The 24294-nt window shown below is 45.6% G+C and overlaps 1 protein-coding gene and 1 long non-coding RNA gene across 5 annotated transcripts in view; one reads left to right on the plus strand and one right to left on the minus strand.

Moving 5' to 3' along the window:
• Positions 1–2268: 2268 nt before the first annotated feature.
• LOC109281749 (uncharacterized) lies at positions 2269–6748 on the minus strand. Of its 3 annotated transcripts, XR_009460609.1 has the most exons (3): positions 6194–6748; positions 5435–5903; positions 2269–2689 (listed from the first exon to the last, which is right to left on the minus strand). It is a non-coding gene; the product is annotated as an uncharacterized LOC109281749 (long non-coding RNA). The 3 variants fall into 3 exon arrangements; XR_002088529.2 differs by lacking the exon at positions 5435–5903; XR_009460608.1 differs by lacking the exon at positions 6194–6748 and having other exon boundaries at positions 5435–6187.
• A 104-nt stretch (positions 6749–6852) lies between these two features.
• AGO2 (argonaute RISC catalytic component 2) overlaps positions 6853–24294 on the plus strand; it is an 87338-nt gene continuing 69896 nt past the window's right edge. For both annotated transcript variants that reach the window (XM_059723708.1, XM_059723709.1), the window contains exon 1: positions 6853–6986. In XM_059723708.1, coding sequence (XP_059579691.1) covers positions 6950–6986 — 37 coding nt within the window. In that variant the 5' untranslated portion in view covers positions 6853–6949. The remainder of the gene's footprint in view (positions 6987–24294) is intronic.

The raw sequence follows: 24294 nt of genomic DNA on the forward strand, positions 1-24294 counted from the left end.
GTCTTTGAGAATAGAATAATCCAAAACCACCTGGCTAAGTGCTTCCTGCATCTTTTTCACAGATTCACAGATTCATAGATGTTAGGGTCGGAAGGGACCTCAATAGGTCATCGAGTCTGACCCCCTGCATAAGCAGGAAAGAGTCCTGGGTCTAGATGATCCCAGCTAGATACTCATCTAACCTCCTCTTGAAGACCCCCAGGGTAGGGGAGAGCACCACCTCCCTTGGGAGCCCGTTCCAGACCTTGGCCACTCGAACTGTGAAGAAGTTCTTCCTAATGTCCAATCTAAATCTGCTCTCTGCTAGCTTGTGGCCATTGTTTCTTGTAACCCCCGGGGGTGCCTTGGTGAATAAAAACTCACCTATTCCCTTCTGTGCCCCAGTGATGAACTTAAAGGCAGCCACAAGGTCGCCTCTCAACCTTCTCTTGCGGAGGCTGAAAAGGTCCAGTTTCTCTAGTCTCTCCTCGTTTCTAGTCTCTCCTCCTAGGGCTTGGTCTGCAGGCCCTTGACCATACGAGTTGCCCTTCTCTGGACCCTCTCCAGGTTATCCGCATCCTTCTTGAAGTGCGGCGCCCAGAATTGCACGCAGTACTCCAACTGCGGTCTGACCAGCGCCCGACAGAGGGGAAGTATCACCTCCTTGGACCTATTCGTCATGCATCTGCTGATGCACGATAAAGTGCCATTGGCTTTTTTGATGACTTCGTCGCACTGCCGGCTCATGTTCATCTTGGAGTCCACTAGGACTCCAAGATCCCTTTCCACCTCTGTGCCACCCAGCAGGTCATTCCCTAGGCTGTAGGTGTGCTGGACATTTTTCCTCCCTAGGTGCAGCACTTTGCATTTCTCCTTGTTGAACTGCATCCTGTTGTTTTCTGCCCACTTGTCCAACCTATCCAGGCCTGCCTGCAGCTGTTCCCTGCCCTCCGGCGTGTCCACTTCCCATAGCTTTGTGTCATCTGCAGACTTGGACAGAGTACATTTCACTCCCACGTCCAAGTCACTGATGAAGACATTAAAGAGTATCGGTCCAAGGACCGAGCCCTGCGGGACCCCACTGCCCACACCCTTCCAGGTCGAGACCGACCCATCCACCACGACTCTCTTGGTGCGGCCCTCTAGCCAATTCGCCACCCACCGGACTGTGTAGTCATCCACGTCACAGCCTCTTAACTTGTTCACCAGTATGGGGTGGGATACCGTATCGAAGGCCTTCCTGAAGTTTTTGTTTTGTTTGTTTTGAAAGGATGTGGACAAATTGAAAAGAGTGCAGCAGAGGGCAATGAAATTGGTTAAAGGGCTGGGGGGGACGACTTCTGAGGAAAAGCTGAGGGAACTGAGCTTATTTAGTCTAGAGAAGACTGAGAGGGGATCTAATGGCAGCCTTCAACTCCCTGCAGGGGGGTTGCAAAGAGGATGGAGCTGGACTGTTCTCAGCAGTGGCAGGTGACAGAGCAAGGAGCAATGGTTTAAAGTTCGGAAAGGTGGGAAAAGTGTGGGAGAGATACAGGAGTAGTGTTAGCCTCTGAAGACTTGCCTTGAATCATGGGCAAACTTTGTGGTTTGGTGTTCTTTAGAAGATTGAAGAAGAGAGCTTACAATGAATTAAAAGGCTCAAGTCTGAGACAGATTTGTTACTATTTACCTTTGCTTTTTAAATTTTTGTTATGAATTAAGTCAGAAGGAAGCTGTGAGCCACTCCCCTGGAATAATAGCCCTGGAAGACGCTGAGTTAGATACCACTGTTTTGTTAGACACCATGGATAAGGTGGGACTTGCATGACCTTGATGGAGGAAGAGATCACTAATACATCCGTAGGCTGAAACGCTAAGTCATATGGTGAACAGGCACTCCAGGATGGCAAGACTGATAGCCCTACAGAAGAGGGCAAGGAGACACAGGACAGACAGACTAACGTGCCAATATGAGCAGTGGCACAAGAGAATGTTAGAATGGAAAAAAACCACTAATTTCTTAAGTTGATTTGGAAACTATATTTGCCTAGAAAAGTCCACGCCAAACTGAACTAAGCTATCTGTGCCTTAAGTTCTGTTGTAAAGCAAGTGGACTTGCACAAAAGAACTACAATAGTCTTTGATTGAGATGTCTGTGTTAATAGTATCTGTAGTGTGCAATGTGGTGTATTCATGTACTTTCATTTGCATTAGTTGATATGCTGTCCGTGAGGGTCTGATGTCATGCATTATTGTCACATTACCTATCTTTTTTTTTTACCAGCAATAAAAGTAATGAATAATTCAATGTTTGAAATGGTTGCAAGTGAGGTGATGACCCCACTTCAATTTTATATGCCTGGAGCAGTGATCTAAACCATACCACCTCATCTGCTCAAGCAATAAACAAAGGGAAACAATGACTGAGGACAGGGCAGCATACAGGTATTTCCACCCTCTCCTGTAGTTTAATAAGAGTAGTTCAATAAGCCTGCCTGTCAATAGGTGTAGCAGCACACGTACCATGGGAGAAAGTTGTCTAATTTCTTCCAACCTACATAAATAGAGCAGGTTGACTTAGTGTGGGTGTGCATGTGCTCGCAGACACACACCGATGAGATTTCCTCTCCCTCTTCCTCTTGCCACCTGGCTCTTCAGCTCCATGTCAGAGGTCCTCTCTTGTTTGGCCTTGTAGCGTTCTGGAGCCCTGAAGTTATTTGATCTGTTCCAGCTATAGAAAAACACAAATTTAGTAGTGACCGTAATAAGCAAAAATAGTAACAGGTCTTCATAGTTAAACACATTTTGGGGGCCTGGCCACAGGAGTTACTATTGTCCTTTGTATTTTGATACAAGGCCCTGGCAGCCATGAGGGAGAAGGACGAAGGGGATGCCTCCAGTGGGGACGATGCCACTCCACGCACAACACAGATGGTGCAGAGAGGGAACATCAGGAGAAGGAAACGCCAGGTCCTCGTCATTGGGGACTCCATCCTAAGGGGAGTGGATGGTCCCATCTGCCGACCCAACCCCGTGGCATGAGAGGTCTGCTTCATGCCTGGAGCTCAGATTCAGGACATCAGAGAGAGGACCCCAGCCTACATTCGACCGTCAGACCAGTACCCCATGGTTCTCATCCACGTGGGAACAAATGACGCGGACAGAGGCAACCCAGACTGCATCATGAAGGACTTCGAGGCCCTGGGGGCTAAGCTGAAGGAGATGACACCAAGATTTGGGGTGAGAAGGGAAGAAGGGAAGGACAGGTTCCTCCTTGTCCTTAAGCAGGAGGAACTTGCCCTCCAGATAGCTAGTTCAAACCTGGACATAGCGGGGCTCACAGAAACCTGGTGGGATTCATCCCATGACTGGGCAGTCAACATTAGGGTCTATAGGCTATACAGGTGGGATAGAATGGGGAGGAAAGGCGGGGGTGTGGTGCTCTACGTCGAAGAGCAATACACATCCTCTACCAGCAGGATGGGGTCCGAGGAGGGGCAGGCTGAAGTGCTCTGGGTCAGAATACAGGGGGGTTGTGAGGAAAGGGACTTAATGGTGGGGGTCTACTATGCACCTCCCAACCAAGGGGAAGAGCTGGACCATGAATTCTCGGGCCAGCTTGCGGAGGCACTTAAGGCAAGGGATGTAGTCATCATGGGTGATCTAAATTACACGGACATCTGCTGGGAGGAGCAGTCAGCCAGGTCTGACTGCTCACGGAGGTTCCTGGCCAAGATACAGGACCTCCACTTAACCCAGGAGGTACACAGTCCCACCAGGGGGAATGCCCTCCTGGATCTGGTTCTGGCCACAGGCAATGACCTGGTGAGGGGACTCCAGGTCCTCGACCACCTGGGCGATAGCAATCATCGCTTGCTGGAATTCACCATCCAGCGCAGGATGTCAAGGGCCTGCAGTAAGGCAGTAGCCTTGACTTCAAGAGGGCCAACTTCAATGAGCTAAGGAGATTAGTGAGGGAGGCACTAGGGTCCTGGAGAGTAGGGGAATTGGGTGCCCAAGATGAGTGGTCGTTCCTTAAGGAGATGATACTCAGAGCCCAAGGGGTGACAATCCTAACAAGAAGCAAGGGGCGCAAGAGTGCCCAAAAGCCCCCCTGGCTCACCAAGGGCATTTGTGAATGCCTGATTGCCAAAAAGGAGGCGTACACCCAGTGGAAGGGAGGGGCTATCACCAAAGAGGAGTATACCTCCACCGCTTGGTTCTGTAGGGGGGCTGTTAAGAAAGCTAAGGCAAATACGGAACTAGGGCTAGCATCAAGGATCAAGGACAACGAAAAGTCCTTTTTTAAATACATAGAATGAAGAAGGCCCCGGGTAATGTGGGGCTGCTGCAGGACTAGGCAATCTGGTGGTTGCACCAGAGGAGAAAGCAGACCTGTTTAACAATTTCTTCACCTCTATTTTCTTGTGCAGGGACTGGGACTCCCTTACTGAGATTCAGGATGGACTCAGGAGGGACTCTGACAGGCCTAGGGTCAGGGAAGACCAAGTTAGGGAACTTCTGGAGGGGCTGGACGTGTTCAAATCAGCAGGTCCAGATGCTCTCCACCCCAGGGTGCTGAGGGAATTGGCAGGGGTTATCACGGGGCCCCTGGCACGGCTTTATGAGCACTTGTGGTGCTCTGGCCAGGTGCCGGATGACTGGAAGAGGGCCAATGTGGTCCCCATCTTTAAAAAAAGGAAGAGGGAGGACCCAGGCAACTATAGGCCTGTTAGTCTTACTTCAATCCTGGGGAAGCTTTTTGAGAAGATTATCCAGGAGCACATCCGTGATGGGCCAGCAGTGGGGATGATGTTCAAGGCGAACCAGCATGGGTTCACTAGAGGCAGGTTCTGTCAGACCAACCTGGTTGCCTTCTATGATCAGGTCACAAAATCATTGGACGCAGGTGTCGCCGTGGACATAGTCTTTCTGGACTTCAGGAAGGCCTTTGACACACTCTCCCATCCCATCCTCATTAAACAGCTAGGTGACTGTGGCATTGATGCCTACACAGTCAGATGGGTCGCAAATTGGCTGAGGGGTCATACTCTGAGAGTGGTGGTGGACGGGTCATATTTGACCTGGAGGGAAGTAGGCAGTGGGGTCCCCCAGGGCTCCGTCCTTGGGCCTGCACTGTTCAGTATCTTTATTAGTGACTTGGACGAGGGGGTGAAGAGCAGCCTGTTTAAATTCGCAGACGACACCAAGATTTGGGGTGAGAAGGGAAGAAGGGAAGGACAGATTACAGCAGGACCTGGACAGGTTACAGGGGTGGGCAAATGAAAATAGGATGGGACTCAATACTGACAAGTGCAAGGTGCTGCACTTGGGCAGTGGGAACCAGCAGCAGACCTACAGGCTGGGGAACTCCCTTCTTGCCAGCACAGTGGCAGGAAGAGATCTTGGAGTCATTATTGATTCCAGGATGAACATGGGCTGCCAATGCGAGAACAGTCAGTAGGGCTAACCGTACCTTGTCGTGTATCCACAGATGCATCTCGAGCAGGTCCAAGGAGGTGATCCTCCCCCTCTACGCGACACTGGTCAGGTCCCAGTTGGAGTACTGCGTCCAGTTCTGGGAGCCGCACTTCAGGAGGGATGTGGACAGCATGGAGAGGGTCCAGAGGAGGCCACCCGCATGATCAGGGGGCAGCAGGGCAGGCCCTACAAGGAGAGGCTACGGGGCCTGAACCTGTTCAGCCTCCACAAGAGAAGGCTGAGAGGGATCTGGTGACCATCTATAAACTTACCAGGGGGGACCAGCGGGGTTTTGGAGAGACCTTGTTCCCCTGAGCACCTCCCAGAGTAACAAGGAATAACGGCCATAAGTTGCTAGAGAGTAGATTCAGATTAGACATCCGAAGACGCTAGTTCACTGTCAGGGCGGCTAGGATCTGGAACCAACTGCCAAGGGAAGCGGTGCTGGCTCCTACCCTGGGGGGCTTTAGGAGGAAGCTTGATGTTTACCCGGCTGGGGCCATTTGAGCCCAGTTCTCTCTCCTGCCCAGGGAAGGGGTCAGCCTAGGTCTACAAAGTCTCTTCCAACCCTACATCTATGAGTCTATGATATTGGGTGTTGTATGTATATATTTTATATTTGTTGCTCTGTGTGTGTGTGTGTGTATATGTGCGTGTAATATTTGTTATATATCTATATCTATAGATATATATATTTGTTGTGTGTGTACATGTATAATATATATATATATAAAACGCATCGTTGTGTACGTACATTTCATACGTGTTGTTGCGGCAGTGAAGTTGCTGCAGCAGCCCGGGCCAGCACTACTCCAGTCTTTTGTCCTTTGCTCGTTTGTAACCGAGAGGCCACCTTCACGTTTCCGCACGTACCGCAGAGACGCCCCGGGCCGCGCCCCTGCCCCTGCCCCTGCCCCGGAGAGCGGGGTGCGCGCGGGGCGAGGCGGAGGGGCCGTGGCCGTGGGCGCAGCGCGGTCGCAAGCCCGGGCACGCAGATCCGGCGGCCCCCGCGAGGGGGTTAAGGAGCAGAGGCAGGCCCAGCACACCCCCTGGAGGAGGCGGCGCCGGCTGCTCGCCTGAGCCAGCACGACCTGAGGCAGCGGAGACGGGAAGTGGAGGCGGGAGAGGCCGGGCCGCGAGGAGCGACGTGCCCCGTGTGCGGCTCCACGGCAGCGAGCTCCAGCCCGGGGGGGCCGCCCCCCTTCCCGCTCCCCCCGCCAGTGACAAGGCGGGGCCCCGCGCCCGCCCTCCACGTGGCTCCCACCCGCCCCCTGCGCGCCGGACTGAGGGGCCGTTTCCCGCCGGCGGGGCGGGGCGGGGCTCCACGTGACCAGGCGGCTCCTCCCCTCGTCGGCCCCGCCCCCTCCGCGGCCTCCACGTGACCAGGCGGCTCCTCCCCCTCCGCGGCCCCGCCGACCCGCCCGGCTCCCGGCTCCCGGCTCGGCTCGGCTCGGCTCCGCTGACCCGGACAGAGTGAGGCGCCGCGCCCCGCCGCGCCGCGCACGGAGACATGTACCCGGGAGCCGCCGCCGCCGCCGCCGGGCCGGGTGAGTCCGCCCGCCCGCCCGCCCGGGCCTGGCGGGGCCTCCGCAATGGCCGCGCGCGTGAGGGAGGGAGACAGGGGGGTGGGGGCAGGGCAGGGCAGGGCAGGCCGCCGCCGCCGCCTGAGGGAGGCCCCTGCGGGCCTGGCGGAGCAGGGGGAGGCGTGGGCCGAGCCGGCGGGTCCCCCGCGCTCCGTGGGGGCGGAGCGGGGTCCCGGGCCGGGCGGGGGGGGTGCTCGGCTCCTCCCCGCTGCCGCAGCTGGAGGCGGCTTCGCCCCCTGCCGCCCTCACCGGCTCCTGCGCTGCTGGGGGTGGGCGCAGGGAGGATGGGGGGGCGAGGGCGTCCCTCCTGGGGCAAGGCCCTCCTGCCCTCCCTTCCCGGGCGCAGGGTCCAAGGCGCGCGCCCCTCGGGGCAGAGGTTGCTGCTGCGCGTCTGCCCGCGCTGCGGCGGGGACACGGCTCCTACGCCTCGTATTAAAAAAAAGAAAAAATGCCTGTGAGCTGGGCTGGCGGCGAGCCGGGCAGTGCCACCCCGATGCTGGACGCCAGCGTCGCCACATCTTGGTTAGTGTGTGCTCGCCGCAGTCCGACCTGTGAGACGTTGCAGCCGCCGTATCGACGTCCGTGTCGTTACCTGACTTCTCAAACCCCGTCGCTCGTCTGGCCTCTCGGGCCGTGCCGCTCAGATTGGCGTGGCGTTATCCTTCTGCCATGTTCATCTCTCTCGCTTCACCGGGGTTGTCTGGGTTTCTCGGAGCAACGTAAAAATACATTGATTTCACGAGAGACTACGTTTTGGTTGATACTAAACGTGAAAATTTAGTCTTGGGTTGAGAGAGAGAGAATCTTTAATTAAGGAAGTGTGAACAAGAGGCGTCAGTCAGTCTTAATGTTCATCTCAATGTTTTCCTAATCTCTTCTGGGGGGGAAAAAAAAAGAAGGAAAAGCTTGTTGTGAAGAGGGACTTTAATTTCTGTCGTCTTTTCACAGTGATGTGCTCTTAACTTTATAAGAGTACAGTTATTTGGCAAAGTCTGAAACTACTTTGTCATCTCGTACTCATTTTTCTTGCACCAGTATTGTATGTGGGCTATGGTTTTTATCTATACTGGTTTACAAATTTACCTTGACACAAAAAAGATAAAACATTTGTAGACATCTGCTGACTGAAGCCATTGGACTATAGTGCAGTTTTAAATAAAACGCTGAATACTTTTAGATTAATTAATAATAAAACATGTAGCTAGTTTAATGCCTGAATTTAGTGATAGTTTTACTCTTTTTAGGGTGCCCTGATACCTCCTAAAAAGCCCTTAAAAACAAATTGTAAAACTTACACAATGTATGGGTTGTTTTTCCTCTTGCTTTCTACTTTTCACCTGAGCCTCTTGTTCCCTGTTGGTGATGCGCTGTTTGAAGAGAAGAGTCTGATTTTTATAACAGGCTTTGCTTGCAGAAGAAAAAAGAATGGATGAACTTTATGCTTTTATTACTTCCAAATATGAAAAAATCAGTTTTACCAAGTTCTCTCTTATGAGTCACTGTGTTTCTAGGAGTATAAAAAACTAAGTTATTACCGTTCATTTGCTAGTAACAGAGCTATAATAATGCCTAAAAGGGTTGCTTTTTTCTGCTATTATTTTAATCTATTTGCAGCTTGGTGATATACCTTAGGGGTTCTCATGTTTGCTTTTCAACTCATGTAAATGTCTTCAACAGTTCAAGTTTTTTAGTGTGTTGGTGTGACTGGTCAGAATCTGGTTTTATATCCTAATTCAGATGAGGCGTAGAATCCAGATCATTCAGTTTGCGGTTTGCACTCAGTAGTAGATTAAGGAATGAAAGACAAGCTGTTTGCTGCAGCTATTACTTCAGAAGGTGCTGCTTTGATCCACTGGTCCTGCACAGCGGATCAGAGAAATGATATCTTTTGGAGTAAGAATGACAGCAAAATATTGGAATATCTCTGCAGTCTGTTTTCTTTGCACGGAGTGATAAACATGCATAATGTTGACAAGCTTGAAATATTTAGAGTTGAAAACAGCATGTTGCCCATGCCTCCGCAGCCCCAGAACAAGGCTTCATTTTATTTCAAGGAGAGCTCTTGGTGTCCGTTTTTCGTATAGTATGAGAGACATCTAGTCAACCACAGCACTTACTGGCTGAGGAGTGCACCGGAGCAGTCCATGGCCCCTCACGGTGCAGAGATGGATACCCGATGGCCTTTTTTGTTTAGAATTCGAAGTGATTGAGAATGGAGAAAATGGGTGTCTTTGACTTGAGAGTCAAAGCTTTTACCTGGATGGACTAGCATGGGATGATGATGCTGGTTCTCATCTTCTAATTCTAATAGACAGATTTGCCTGACCTGGAATTAAACTATTTCTTCTGAGAGTGTCAGGATTGTTGAGCTTGCCCCTAAATAGTGTCAACTGTCTTGTCTTTTCATATCCATTGCAGAATTTGCATTGCTTTATCTAAAGAACAAATTGCATTGAGAACTTCAGTAGTGCCAGGTGTAAATGAGGAAGTGACAGATATAATGGCTATTCTGTGTCTCAGTTTGTGTTATGATAGTTTTAAATTTGTTACTATAGTAATATACAGCACTGTTTAAAGTTTATATTGCGAACTTGTTTTTTCCTGTAGTGTATGTGTTAATATTGTCAACACCTGTACTATATTTTTTCAACAGTCTGTATAGCCTTAGGGACAGCTCGAAGTATGAAGTAGTTGCTATAGCGCAAACTCAGCTGACCTGTGTATGCCAGACTTGCTGTTATATTCATGTATGCTTTAGTGCAGCCTTCTTGAATAACAGTGAGAATTCCCTGCACAGAAAAATCTATGACTGGGTGCTAGATAAGATTGCAGTGACAAGGGACCTTAAATTAAATTTAAGTTTTTTGGCCATGTGATTAGAGAAGGAAGGGACTGCCTGTGGAATACAGTAATGCACGGATGAGGAAGGACTGGAACACTTACGAGTGTGGATAAAGAACATAGAAAAGTAGATGGGTCAGTCATGAAACTGGATTAGTAAAGAGGAGATTTCCATGGAGAAATCCTTTTGATTGTGTCATCAGACCTTGAATTGGAGATGGTTGAATGATGATGCTTCATATATTATATGGTAACATGGATTAATTTGTAAAGCTGCATACAGATTATAACATACTTAGTAGTATACAGTTGCAGGTTGCAGCATCTGCATTTAAGTAGCGGGAAAAATAAGTTGTACAGTATTGGTAAATGACATGGAAAGATGATTGTAATGCAGTGCTTACACAAAAGAGGGCAGAACTTGTGGCTAACATGCATTTTCTTCTGTGTTTTGGAAGGATGCAACCATAATGTGTTTTTATTTGTAATCAACTTTTCAAGTGAGGGAAGAAGAGGAAAAAAGTGAAAAGAATGCAACTGTGAAGGACTCTGAACCCCCGTGGGCCTTACAGAAACTTCCTACTGGAGTCGCACACATTGTAGAGAGAGGTTGCTAGCCATGTCAGTCTGAAGTTGGGCAGAAGCATGGTAGGGGCGCGCTTTGCCTTCCTGAATAGATGCATAAGCTCTCTGCATGTCCCTTAATAACATCTGACAAAGTGAGCTGTTGCTTAGGAAAGCTTTGTCGGATGCTATAAAAGAACATTCCCATCCTTTCATAGCATCTGACAAAATGAGCGGTTGCTCACAAAAACTTATGCATCTCTGATTCAGTTAGTCTGTAAGGTGCACCTCTACTCTGTCTCTTGTCACATATTGTAGAGAATAAGTTGGTTGGAACTTCTTTTCCACAAGTGCTTAGGATGACTGTAGGGGAGACCCCTTTGCTGCCATTGCTTCCGACTAGGTCTGCCTCCTAGGCCACTTGACAAGAATACATTAGCTCTTCCAATTTCCACTGCAGGGGCCAACGCCATCCTTGCAATGTCTTTTTATTGTTACTCACCCTTAAGTTTTAGCCACGTAAATATGGGCCATCCTGCTTAGCTGATTTTAGATGCATAATGAAGTGCTTGTTCACTTAAACTATTCACATGCAGTGTACTACACACATGCACTGTTTCTATCCCACACTTCAACCACTAGTCAGGCACTCTTTAGAACTTGATTTTTTTTTTTAATTAATAAGAAGAATTTCTTATTCTCTTTACTCCAAAAAGAGCTGAAGGACCTGCTTACGCTTTAAAGTTTTGCATTAGGGCAGAAACCATGGAGCCTAAAATGTGAAATTTTTCCAACAGTTTATAACTTCCTGAGACGGGGTTAGTATGAAAACCTTCATGCAGCTTTAACTAATTGGTTGCAGAAGTGGGTCAGCTCCAGGATTCACATAATCCATGTGCTTTCACCGCCATGCTCCACTTCTGACATGTACTGTGCACAGATGGGTAGCTTGTGAGTTTTATAGGTACCTTGTTCCATCAGATGGATTAACAAGAGGCCCTCTGGGATCATTTTTCATGTCCTTTCTCTAATGTCTCTGCTATAGTAATTTTAGATGTACATTTTTGGCCGGGTATATGGCTGCTTTAAAAGAAATGACTGTGTAAAACGGAGATGACAATAACTTGAATTCTACCTAGATACACCTAGCTATATTAATACCTATTAACTCTGATAATAGTTTTGTATTTGCCTTGTTGGTCTGTTTAGTTTGGTAACCTGGCCTCAGTAGGATTCATTAGCTAGTGCTTCAAGTTTCTTCTTATCCACTTCCTTTACCTTGAAATGTGAGGGGATATTGTCAATGCTGTTTGCCTACCTAGCATAAATTTCAATGTGTTCATGTCATGTTAAAGCCTAATATGTACGTTTTCATTCAACATCTTGTTTATCACTTCCTTGTCACTTATACTTCTGATTTTTATTGATCTTTCAGTGCTTGAGGATACAGTTAATAGAACTTGGTCTGATTTCTTCATTATGATTCATTCTTTTGTATCTTACACATCTGTCCTTTTAGTCATCTTTCAGTAGATCTTTGGATTTTTTCCATTGGCCAGTTGTAGTAAGCATTTCTGATGTAACCTAGAAACCACAAGCCAAGTTGTATCCAGTGGCCAGGCTTTTACATTGCTTCCAGAAGGAATAACCAACCTGAATATGAATCAAGTTTTAAAACAGCCCACCAACACCAAATACCTGCTTTTCCCAAATATTTGGGGAATGAATGGGAGAAAGATGAGCTGACAGGTTATTTCTGCCCTTTTTTTTTTTTTTTTTTTTTTTGCTAGATATTTTTGAAAACTGCAGTCAAAAATAGATGGTTAAAGTAAAGCCAATAGGAATAGTATTATAATCCGTGCTGTCTTTCTGACGCAGTCCAACAACTTGTTAGCCTTCACTACTGCTGTCTTTACATTGGCTGTCTTCGTTGAGCTGTCTGCAGCGCTGCCTACCTCTCTGTCTAGAACTGGTTCAGAACTTATCATGATGAGAGGAGGACATGTTGGAAAGGTAGGCTTTAGCTCAGACTGTGGACATATTTTTCTCTCATGGCAATGCCAAGTTGACTAACTTTGTTCAGTCTTCTTGAAGTTCCTGTAGCCTTTTCAAGTTTTGGTTGTCAGTGCAACAACTATAAGGCTTATTTGAGCCAGTGACAGCTTTGAAAAGTGGGGTGGGACTTTCATAAGAAGTCCACAACTGGGGGGGGGGAGGGCATCTGAATAAGGGAGTTGCTAGAGTACTTCATTTGACAGTGCAGAATTGACCACACTCTCTATCATTTTCCTAGCCTAGCACTGTCACCAACATGCCCTTATTCCATTGGCTGGGGTAAATTTGCTATAGTAGCTTTTTATCTGCAGAGATAAATGTACTATCTGTGACTTAAACTGTGTTCTAGTTAAGAATGTGCCTTGAGATTGGGGTGAGCATTTGTTTGGACTGACAGTTCACTTTAATGAGTTTTGGTGACTGGTTGGTGGTGCACATGTCTCTTCCTCCTCCTCCTCCCTCCCCTGTGCTGGCTCCCATTCCTCCTTCACAGGGCTGCGACCAGTGCGGAAGCCTGAAATGGCCCAGAGCTTTTAACAGGCTTCCCCCCCCAGTTGGAGTCCACCTGCCCAGAGCTTTAGTGCACATGGGTCCAGACCTGGCAGCTGCAAGCCATGCCCACAGCTGCCCAAATGTGGCCAGCAGCTTCTGGGTCACTGCTGTAGGTGGGTGGGAGATGCTACAGCTGCAGGCTACAACCCGCACAGAAGCCTAAACCCGCCTGCAGCTATAGCACGCCATGTTCCTCCCTTCCCCCTTACCTGGAACCTGCTGGCTGGCTTTGAGCAGTTGTGGGTGCAGCTGGCAGCTGCCAGGTCTGGACTGCAGGGCAGGGGGAGGGGACATGCAGGCAGGTCCATGCTTCTGCGCTGGTGGCAGCCCCAGCCCAGGGAGAGAGAGTGCACCTGGCATGACAGAAGCAGCCCTGGCTGCCCAGCACCATGCGTCAGCCAGAGATGCCGTCTGCCTGCAGGCTGGAGCCATTCACCTCGTGGGTGCCTGCCCGTAAGCTGGATCCAGTCATTTGGCCGGCCACACTTTGCTCATCCCTGATTTAGATTAATACACAAGACTTTGTGAACTGTATGTCTTAGCAGTGCTGCACCTTTGCAGAAACACTTTTTCTTAGACTGTTAATTCTTAGACTGTTGTGAAGACCCTGTATTTTTATTTTACTTTTTTTGTCATCTTAACATTACAGAATTTGCCTCAGAAACCACCTTTGGCCCAGAAATAGAATCTTTCACTTTCTGAAAAAAGCCTACACCATGTCTAGGTCTTGTCATATTGACATTGGAAGGTTAAGAACATTGAAAAACAGTAGCTTTGAAAGACTGTAACTGTCCCTGTTTTAGTGGGTGTGAAAATGAAACTTGATGAGTTAATTTGTTCATTGTAGAAACACTGGGCAAAAGTTGTCATCCATGTGCATATATAAACATGTGAAGTTGGATATTACCGTTGTGAAAAGATGCAATACTTGGGAGTTGAGTAAAAACAAATTGGGCATAATAAATATGATTTTTTTTTTTTTTTAAAGAAACTAGGTTTGAAAACTTAATAATCTGCTTTGAGTTAGTCAGTTCTGTTTCCTGTGCTGGAGTGTAATAGAAACCAAAGAGCTTTACCATAAGACTCTCATTCACATTCTTTTGTGGGGAACTCAGGCCCTTAAATATAATTGTTTCAGGAAGCACAAAAATAAGATGCTTTTGAGTCTTGTGGTGCTTCCCTGTATGCAGTTGTGCAAATCATGTGCTGCTTTCTGAAAGCCAAGTTTGCTTTTAGGAAGAATAGGTAAAATCAACTCAGAATATTAAACAAACACTAAACTGTACTGCAGTTGAACAGTGTGAACCTCTATTGGCATATCCAAGAAATTTTCAGACCCCGAACTAGACTCTGTTTTTATTTTTATCCTGAGATATTCTAATATTATTAGAAGTAAAGTTAAAATAATATTTTCAGAAGTGCCTTAGTCCTTTAGGAGGAATAGGTCTGTGGCACTCTTGAAACTGGAACTTAATTTTCATGGATGACTTGGGAGAGTCACTGACTACCTTAAGATTTTGGATTACTTTTGGGAGTGTTATTGAGGTGTTTCTGAAACTTTTACCCTTAAATCTTTCACTGAAATTGTTTGCTTTAATTTTAAGACATTTACTTTACTTTAAATGGTATTTTTTGTTGTGTAATGACTGGTTTTGTAAACATAACTAACAGGAAGTGATATATACTCGGATATCAAATGTTGATATATAGAGTCTTGTAATTCAGCAAGTCTTTACTATTTTGTTCATAAAATGTAATGTACAAATAGCATAGTGGCAACTGGCATATTTAAAGTAATGATTTTTTTTGTGAATTCTAGGAGGTTTAACTGTTTAACACAGCAGCTCAGTTTTGTTTGTGATGCATTTTGCCTCACCTGTGTCACTCCTGCTAACTTCAGTATGAATTATTACTTGCATTTTCATCTGTGTGTGAATTTGAACCTATATGTTAAGTATAATTTTGTTCAGGTGTATTCTTCTTTGTATTGGATGGTGTGAGAAACAAATAATACCTGATCAATGTGAAAAAGTCAATATCAAACATTAAAAATTAGCAAAACAACAAACTCTTTAAGAAGTATGTCCTGAAACTTCTGTCTTTTCTAAACCCAAAGTTAAAATGGTTATAGTACTTTGGTTTAATTGTGCCCATATGTAGGAAGAGTTTCACCCCAATAGGCCTGTGATGCTTACACTAGAATAGCATTTTACGTGAACAAGCCCTATGGTATAATGAAGGTAGAAGTATAATTCTCTTGAAGGTGGTAACCAAAACTCATTACGTGCTATCAAGCTTTATTTAGTGATAAGCTAGAAGAAATTAGGCCAGAAGTATAGTACTGTACAGAGCAACTTTTATTAGCTTCTGGCCTCAATATTGCTGCTGACAGAATGGGAGGAGGTTGGGAGGGGGCGTGGCGTGGCAGGGTGGCACTTTTACCAGAAGTGGCATTGTGTAGTTTGACCTAGCTCCACAGTATCTGTATAGATCAGATGCTTCAGCAGGGCTTTTGGGTGCTTTTACCTAATAGCTGATTCAATCAGCTGTTAGATAAAAGTGCCCAAAAGCCCTGCTGAAGCATGTGATCTATACAGATGTTGGGTGAATTGGGTCCAACTGGGCAGGCACTGCGCTCAACGCTGCACAGCACCGAGCTGAAAGTAAAGCGCTGTTGTGGGGGAGGGTTTCCATGTCTGTATGCAGCCAGTAACACTTATGTTGCTGGTACAAAAGGAAGCCATGTGGCTAAACTGATGGCAAATGCAAACCTTGTGGTGCAATAATTAACAGGTGGGTCTCTCTTCAGTAAATACACAAACCTGTGGATATTTTCCTCTGCCTTCAAACTCTGGTGAATAGAATAAGATGAGAAGGAAGAGTGAAAATGAAATAAATGTTATAAAAAGGCTTAAAGGAAGACATTTGCCAAAAGATGGATAGGGGTATGGGGGGATTGATGCAAATACCTGCTTTCTGTAGTCACCAATTGCATCTTTTTTCTCACCAGCTATACATTTACCAAAACCTTCTCCCCCCTTCCCCTTTTTATTAATTGAAAAAAAACTCAAACAAAACCAATATTGTTAGCAGTTCCTACTGTTGCCAGGAACAGCCACATTTAAGACTGATTAACCACATTGGTTCAAGTTTACTTTTTTTACACTTATGCATATGCTGGTTTACAGTGCAGCTTTGGCTGGCTGGTGTAGGTGGAGCCATGCCATTAATGTGTGTACCTTGTCTAGTGAAAATTTTCACACTAGAAATTTGTCCTCACGTCCCACAGATAGGCAAACGGTTATAAATTGGCTTTTCAAGATAAGTGCTCATGGGATTGTTAGACTCTTCGGTGCCTATTTCTCGGTACATTTCTAATCCACAGTTCTGTTTAGACAAACTGAAGTGGTGCCTGAACCATCAGGTTGTGTTTCTACCTTACTAACTGTGGTTTTACAGGTCTTTGACTGACCTTCCCTGTGTTGTTTATTGTCCTCTCTTGCTGTCTGTAGGTTTTTGAGGCAGAAACCATGATTTACAAGAGGTACGTTAAAAATGTTTTAGGGCTTTTCATCAGGAGACCTTTCTTCTCTCAGGTATTTCAGATTCAGTTCTGGTTACATGATGGGACATTAGGTATTGTATGAGAACGGAGAGAGGGGAAACAAAGGTGTAACAGCAGGTAAAAGAACAAGGTAATCATGAGAACAGTGAAAAGAAACTTGTTTAAACAGGACCACATGTTCCTGTTCCTGCCCTAAACAAGTTGGTTTACAAGTATAAATTAGTACAGTACAGAAGATTGGAGTGAGGTCATATAATTTAAAAGCTTTGTGGGACAGGTGCATCCTAAAGTTCTTAGGAAGAGCTCAAGTGTTGGATTACTGAATACGAGTAAAAAGTTTAGAGGAGTGCTGTAAAGGGAAACTGGTGGATTAATTTTCTCTCTCGAACTGACATTTTAAAAGGGAGGAAAGAGCAGCATATTTTGGTAGGAATTGGTTTAATATTCTTGTTGGGAGGTTTTAAGACTGATTTCCATTGTTGCAGGGAAGCTGGAGCTCCATTTTTTTTTTTAATGACTCGGATAGGTAAAAAAAACACCCGTTTGTCATTCTTGTCCCTTGTCTGGTTTGCTAGTCTACCCCTTCCATGGGAGAGTGGGAAGTTCTCGTGACACTGATAGTTTTGTTGGGTTGGTTTAATTTGATTCCTCAGTAGAGGTGAATATTTGATACTGATGGTACGATTGTTTGCAGATTGTGACAGGGACAGAATTTATGTTGGTCATTCTAGAATGATATTTTTGGTTGAGTTTTATTTTGTGCCTTATGAGATAAAGATAGACCTTGCAGCCCATTTTGGAAACATTTTTAAGCCCTTTGTGTTTGGTAGATACTTTGCAATGGCAAAACCTTGGTCAGTGCTGCCGTGTGCTAGGGATATGGCAGCTAACACGGCAGTTGATCCTTTTAGTGATTAACGGGGACATGTTTTAGAACAAAATTTCAGAAAAATACCAATACCAGAAAGAGAGAGCTGTTCAGTCTTGAGCTGTTTTGGGGGTTTTTGTGTGTGCCTGTAGTCATTCAAGAATTTTGGTGCACTACACTTGGATTACACTTCCATACTGTGCAAAGTAAAGAAAGTCATAACTGTGGCAGTTTAACTATATCCCTGAAGACAAGCTGTCAGCTAAATTTTCATATTTTTGTCTGGGTAATGCTCTATTGCCGTTGATCCTGCAGTTGAATTAAAGATAGCAGAGTTGAGCTTCAGCGTGGAAAGGAAATTGGTTAGGAATTGTGGGTTGTGCCTTATCTGCTTTGGTCTTTAAGATCTTGTTCACAAGATAAACTTGTATGGACGGTGTCTGTCTGGAGTTTGAGTCCTTGAATGCGGTGCAGAAGCGGCGCTTCTGCCATGTGACTGCTTGTCCCAAAGCAGCAAAGAGGAGTTGTGGTAATGCTTGAGTGCAGACAAATAATGCTTGGTGGCTTCAGTGCTCTCAGTAAGGACAAAGAGCTTACTTAATGGTTTGCTCTCAAACGTTGTTGGAATGTGAAATTCCAAAGCACCAGGAGAGGAAGTTCAGCAGTTGGCAATGGATTCAGCGGCAGGGGGTGCCAAGCAGCTGGACGTGAAGCCAGCGGCAGCGCAGAGTTGCCACGACTGCTCCATCTGGCTTCAGGACCCCCCGAAAGCACGGGGCCTGGGGCAGTTGCCCCGATTTGCCCCCCCCGGGACGGCCCTGATGGCAGGTACTGTCCAATTCAGTTAGTACACTTCCTAGTATAAATGAGAGAGAGTTCTGATTGGAACCTTCGAGCCGCCTTTCATATAAAAATAACCATGGCAGGAATAACTAAATGAACACAGTTTATAGCTTCATATAGACTTTTTTTAGGTTCCTTACGTGGTAAGGCCATGAATGGATTAGAGTGCGTAGGCTGCTGTTTTTTCAGTAGGCTGATGAAACCCAGCCCTACAGTTAAACCCATCACGGCGAACCCAGTTTGTGCTGTGGAACAAAAAGTTCCAGTTTCTTACAAAATTGGACAGTGGATGGCAGCAAGATAGCAGAGACTGAAGTAAGAAGGCACCACCTGGACCAGCTGGCAAGAAGATCTGCACCTTGGTTGAGAGAGAACATGTATCCCTGCATCTTAGATATGCAGTTTTGGAGTTCAGGGGACTCCGGGCAGCCATTAGAAACTAGATTAGCCAAGCCTCATGTGGCTTGAAACCTAGCAACATGATGCTACTTGCTGTGTCACAGCTGAGGTCAGTGGAGGTATCTCAGCTAGGTCTCGTTTGACAAAATGATGATGTTGATGATGATAATGATATGGGAATTCTGCGTAGAAGTGTCAGATTAGATGCCATTTGTGGGCATGGGGGAGAGGAAAATAAGAGACCAAAAGGAAAAACGTAATCAAAAAATCATCTTGCCAGAAAGCCTACGTTTTTAATCCTACCTCAGATATTCCACTATAGACTGTTCTGTTTCATCACCTCTGTGTAGTGATACAGAAAACCACAACCTTATCTGTCTAAACCACATTACATGCTGTTGAGTCTTCTGCAAAATATAGACACTCCTGTAACTGCTTTTGCTATCTAAATGGGTTATTTTAACGTGCTGTATTTAATCTTAAAAGTTGACTGGAACCTATGGAATTCAGAGCTAAGGGTCCATAGCATGATTGTATCTTAAATAAATTTACCTAGTTACTGGACAGGGCTCTTTTTTTGAGCCATGGAGGCATGTGTGAATTTAAAAAAAAATTCTTTTAAGGCTTATCTTTGTAAATGATGATTAGCATATTTTTATTTGAATGTAATCTACACCAGCACAGCACTGACTGTTTCACCCAGTGGGGTGATGGTGTGTGGGAAGGGCCCCAAAGTTCTGCACTTTTTGGACCCTCTCTTGTGTCTTTTCTCTGTGACCATGGCCAGGCCACTTCATCCAACTCATGTCTCAGTTCACCTGTAAAATGGGGCTGGATTTCCTACTTAACACAAATGTGAGGGGAAAATGCTTCAGTAATTGAGATGTCAAGGGTCATAATGACACTTTGGATAAGAAACTGTTAGAATTCGAAATGTCCATTGGCTCTTTTCACATGCAGAAGGCCCATGAAAAGCCGGTGAACCGGGGTCTTGGCCATTCCCTGGCAATGTCTTTCCCCTTCTACAGTGATAAAGGTTCTTCTGGCATCAAGACATCCATAGGAGCCATATTCTTCTCTCCCTGGGGCTGCATGCTGTTTTTGTGGTCGCCTGGTGTAACGGGGAAGCTTGGAAGGAGATAACACTCAAAACAGCAGTGCGTGAATTTGTCAGATTCAAAAAGTGGAGAAACGTTAGGCCTACAATATCTAAAATAGGGCCTCACTACACAGTATTGTGCTTTTTCTCTTCATGTTGCACTCACTTCAGCAGTTGATGAGTGTTTAGTCTCCATGTTGGGAACAGAAACTTTGAAAGGTCAAAGGCAGCAGCAAGAATCAGACTTCGTTAGGAGGGAGGAAAGGAAAATATTTTCTTTCCTCTGGCCTAAAACCAACATTTCATGAAGTGAGAATAAAAGGTTCAAAGTTCCTGTGTTATCACTTTCATGGGCAAAAAAAAAAAGAAGTCTTCTAGGGGAAGTAGAAACCAGGACTTCTTATTACCAGCCAAACTAATATTTATTCAGTATTTGTTGAGGTATTTCTTGTTTTTAATCATTAAGACCTCAGTTAAAGCTACCATGGTTTAGCTTCTTTTTAGCACAGGAGTGGCTACTGCTGAGCACAAGAAGTGCCCTAAAGCCCTGCCACTTCTACCTAGTGGTAAATACAGCCATATCCTTAGTGTGTACTACCTTCGTGCACATTTTCAAAAGATACACAGACACCCGCTGGGAGTTTCCATCCCACTGTTTTGGTGAGACTTGGAGCTCTAATCACAATGGTTTTACTTTAACTTATGTAATTCTATAGTTTAAAAGTAAGGTTGTGCCGAGAATTTCATTTAAAACTAAAATCGGTCTTATTTCGTACTTTGTTTGAATTTACTTGTCTCTGTGTTAACACAGTAGCTCTTTAGCTGATCAACCTTTGACAAGAACAGGAAAAAGTTCCCCCTATTTTTTCTTCCTGCATTGTGGAGCTGCTCTTTGGCCCTCATACACTCCTCAAACCAGGAGAGAGAGATCACATACATGCTTATTCCTGAGTAGGTATATGAACCAGTCAGCTAGACATCAATGGAGAGTTCAAGTGGGGCTGTTGAGATGGGAGTTGTGTTTGCAGAAGGAGAAAGTAGGCAGAGCAGTAGTGTTTCATTGCCTCCTCCACTTGACATGGGTATAGGATGCTAGTCTGACCATCCTCAAGTGGCACGTAGGTTAAGACAGAGAAAGGCCTGCCAGACTTCTCTACTTTCCTCTGAAACACTTATTGCTTTTCGACCTGGTTGCCAACTCTCCTTACAGTCTGAACACCTGCTCCCCGCTGACAGGCTGATACTTGTTATCAGCCCTGTTCTCTAGTCCAGTGCTTCTCAAGCTTTTTTGTACCAGGACCCATTTGTAAACATTCGTGGCCAGTCCTGACCCAGCAAATAGTTTAAGTCGAAAACAGCCCCCCTTGCCCTCCCAGTGCCCCTCACTCCTGACCTGCTGTCCCTCACCCCCAGTGTGTGGGGCAGCAGAGGCCCAAGCAGCCCCTTGCAGGCTGGAACTTGGCCAGCCTGCAAGGGAAAAGCCATGGTGTCCCACATTTTTCTTCTTTAAAAGAGAATCACTGCTCTAGTTCCCACATCTGTCCTCACTTGGATATTATTTCTCATCACCCCCACCCTATCTATAAAGGTAATGTTGTGTACCTTTTTAAAAAAGGCATTTAGGGTGACGAGTACATCTAGAGTTTGCCAGCATGACACTGATCCCAAGCAAAATAATGAAATGGCTGATATGGAAATGGATGAAGACCTTAAAGCAGTTTAATGCAATTAATTTTGTTCAATGTGGATTTAAGGGGGCAGGAACTAAGTCTAGATCTTGTCAGACTTGATGAGATTACAGTATGATGGAATATATTACATCAACAATGCTTTTTATTTCATAGATATTAGGGCTGGAAGGGACCTCGCAAGGTCATTGGGTCAGGCCCCTGGAAGTCAGCTGGAGTCAAGTGATCCCAGCATGATAAGCATCCAAGTGTTTTGTTTTTTTTTTAAAGGATCCAGAGTAGGTGCTTGTACCACCTCTGTGGGGGAATCTATTCCAGGCCCTTGGGAGCTCAGACAGAAAAGAAGTTTTTATAAAGCATTTGACTTGTTATCATGCAATATTTTGATGACATGAGTGACAGAAAAATCAGCATGGTGAATGAAATGTTTTCAATGCAATTTTAAGTATGCAAGTAATTGAGTAGGTTTAAAATCAAAACTTTCTTGTTCAGAGTATGTAGGGGGGATTTAAGAGAGAAACAGAGATTTGTCCTGGGCCCTTTATTATTTAATGTGACACAGTAATAAGCTGGAAAAAAAGGTTTTTGCTACAGGGGAAGTTTTGTGAAAGATCCAAAGATTTGGGTGGTCAGTAACAAAGAAGGGAGGCAACTGGATTCCTTTAGTAACTGGGTTGAAAGCATATATGCTGACTTCTGGTATGGTAAAATATAAAGATGTTCACCTAGGAGCAAAATGTATTGGTTACACGTGCAGAAAAGGAGACTCTACCTTGGGAAGCAGGGTTTTAGAGAGAGACTTGGGTGGATAAAGGTGTCGTAGTGGATTAGTAGTTGAACATGAGCTCCCAGTGCAACATGACCATGGGAATTTTTGTGCCGCGGTTTTACGTATGTCTCCATTTAGCACTGTTCCAGAATGAGACTGTTTGTTTGGTTTCTATGTCAATGTCAACCATTGTAAAGGATATTTTTAAATATCCTTTTTTTAAATATCCTTATTCGTAGAGGGTTTCATGGAAGAGCCATCATCAGAGTGATCAAATGATTGGAAAAGTACATTTATGGTGAAAACCTTCAGCTCAGTTTATTTAGTTTAGAGATGTCAAACGTGCAAGCCAGATGTGGCCTGTGGAACTGTTCCAGCTACCAGCAGGCTACCAGAATTTGGAGGGCATGGCCTGCTGTGAAATTTGGGGTCCCTGAACCCTGTCAGACGTGGCTTTTGATGGTAGCTAACTGACTCTATGTGACCACCTAAACGTGGCTCCGCTGCAGTTGCTGCTGGCCTTGCAGATCTGGCCTGGAAGGAGTCCCTGTGGTCTGGATCTGGCCCTGGGTGAGCGTGACTGTGACACTCTTGCTTTAGTTGATCAAAGAGAAGGCCAAAGAGTAAGTATGTATTCATATGCAGGGAAACAAGTTTGACAAGAGAGGGCCTCTCAGTTTAGTGGGTTGAAATATAAGAAGATCTGGTGTCTGGAAGTGGAAATCAGATAGAGTAAAAATAAGAAAAATTTCTAAACCAAACACTTACAAAGGTTGTGGTGGATTATCTCTCGCTAGGAATTCTAACATCAAGATAGGATAGCTTTCCAAAACCAGAAGTTATTCCCACCCCAACCTATGTTCAATGGCTTTTTGCTGACTACTTAATATGCAAGTGCTCTCACAAACTTTTCATATCAGGCATATGTACTCCCACAGCACACAAGTTCAGTTCTCCTGAATTACTCAAGCAGACAGCCTTTACTGTGTCCTAAACAAAGTTAGGAATAGGAACACTTTGATTTCAAAGCTAAATTACAGCATTAAACAATTAAGCTTGTATTTGAATTATAAACACTATTTTCTTAAGACTAATCTCATACTGAACCACAAAGAATAATGTCATCCCTTGCCCATCAATGCAACTTGCTACAGATAAGTGCAGATATAAGTATTATCCTAAAAATCTAGAGTTGATACTGAAATTAGGAGTTACTGTAGGATGGGCAATTATTTGAGCTGTGGGCCACATAGGGAGTTTTGGTGAGCTGTCTGTGGCTGGGTTAGCAGAAGTTGATGGGATCATTCTGGTCACCTTCCTCTAAATGAGCCACCATGCTCAGAAACGGGTATCCTACCTTCCGTTGGGAAAGAACATGCTTTAAGAGGACACTGGTATATCAGCCTCCCACCCTTTAGCAAAACTCATGACCAGTGTTGCCTGTTTACAGCCTGCTTGCTGATTTGCAGTTGTCACAATGTCATTTGGAACCTTCTTCATGCTTTAAGCCCCCTCTATACAGGCAGGTAAAGGTGCGATTGGATGTAAAGCATGATCCTCACAGTTGTGCCTCCTGCCATGCCCCACATGCATGGCAGGAGACGCGATTGTGGGGTTGCGGATTAGATCCAGTTGTGCCGTATTGCCATTGCACACAGCCAGGGCTGAGAGCCCCAGGTAGGCTGCAAGTTTCATGCATCCCTGAGCCTTGGTGATCACAACAGCTGCGATCTTCAGGTCTCGGGGGTTTCACACTGGGCAAGATGCACCCCTGCCTCTGGGAGCCCTGTCAGATGATTTTGCTCCCAGCAGCAGGGAGACCCTGGTACGTATGCAAATTAAAGCTCAGTAGCAACCATCTATAAAGTTGGTGCACATTTTTGAGGTCTGACTTTATAGTTGGTTGGAGCTTTTTATTGTGTGATAGCTACTTTGCACGTGTAGCTGGTCTTAAATTTAGCTGTGCAGTTAACCAGTTAATTGTGCAGTGCCTATAACATGTAGAGCAGGGGTGGGCAATTATTTTGGG

The sequence above is a fragment of the Alligator mississippiensis genome, chromosome 3 (genome assembly GCF_030867095.1).
Source record: "Alligator mississippiensis isolate rAllMis1 chromosome 3, rAllMis1, whole genome shotgun sequence".
Taxonomy (NCBI): domain Eukaryota; kingdom Metazoa; phylum Chordata; order Crocodylia; family Alligatoridae; genus Alligator; species Alligator mississippiensis.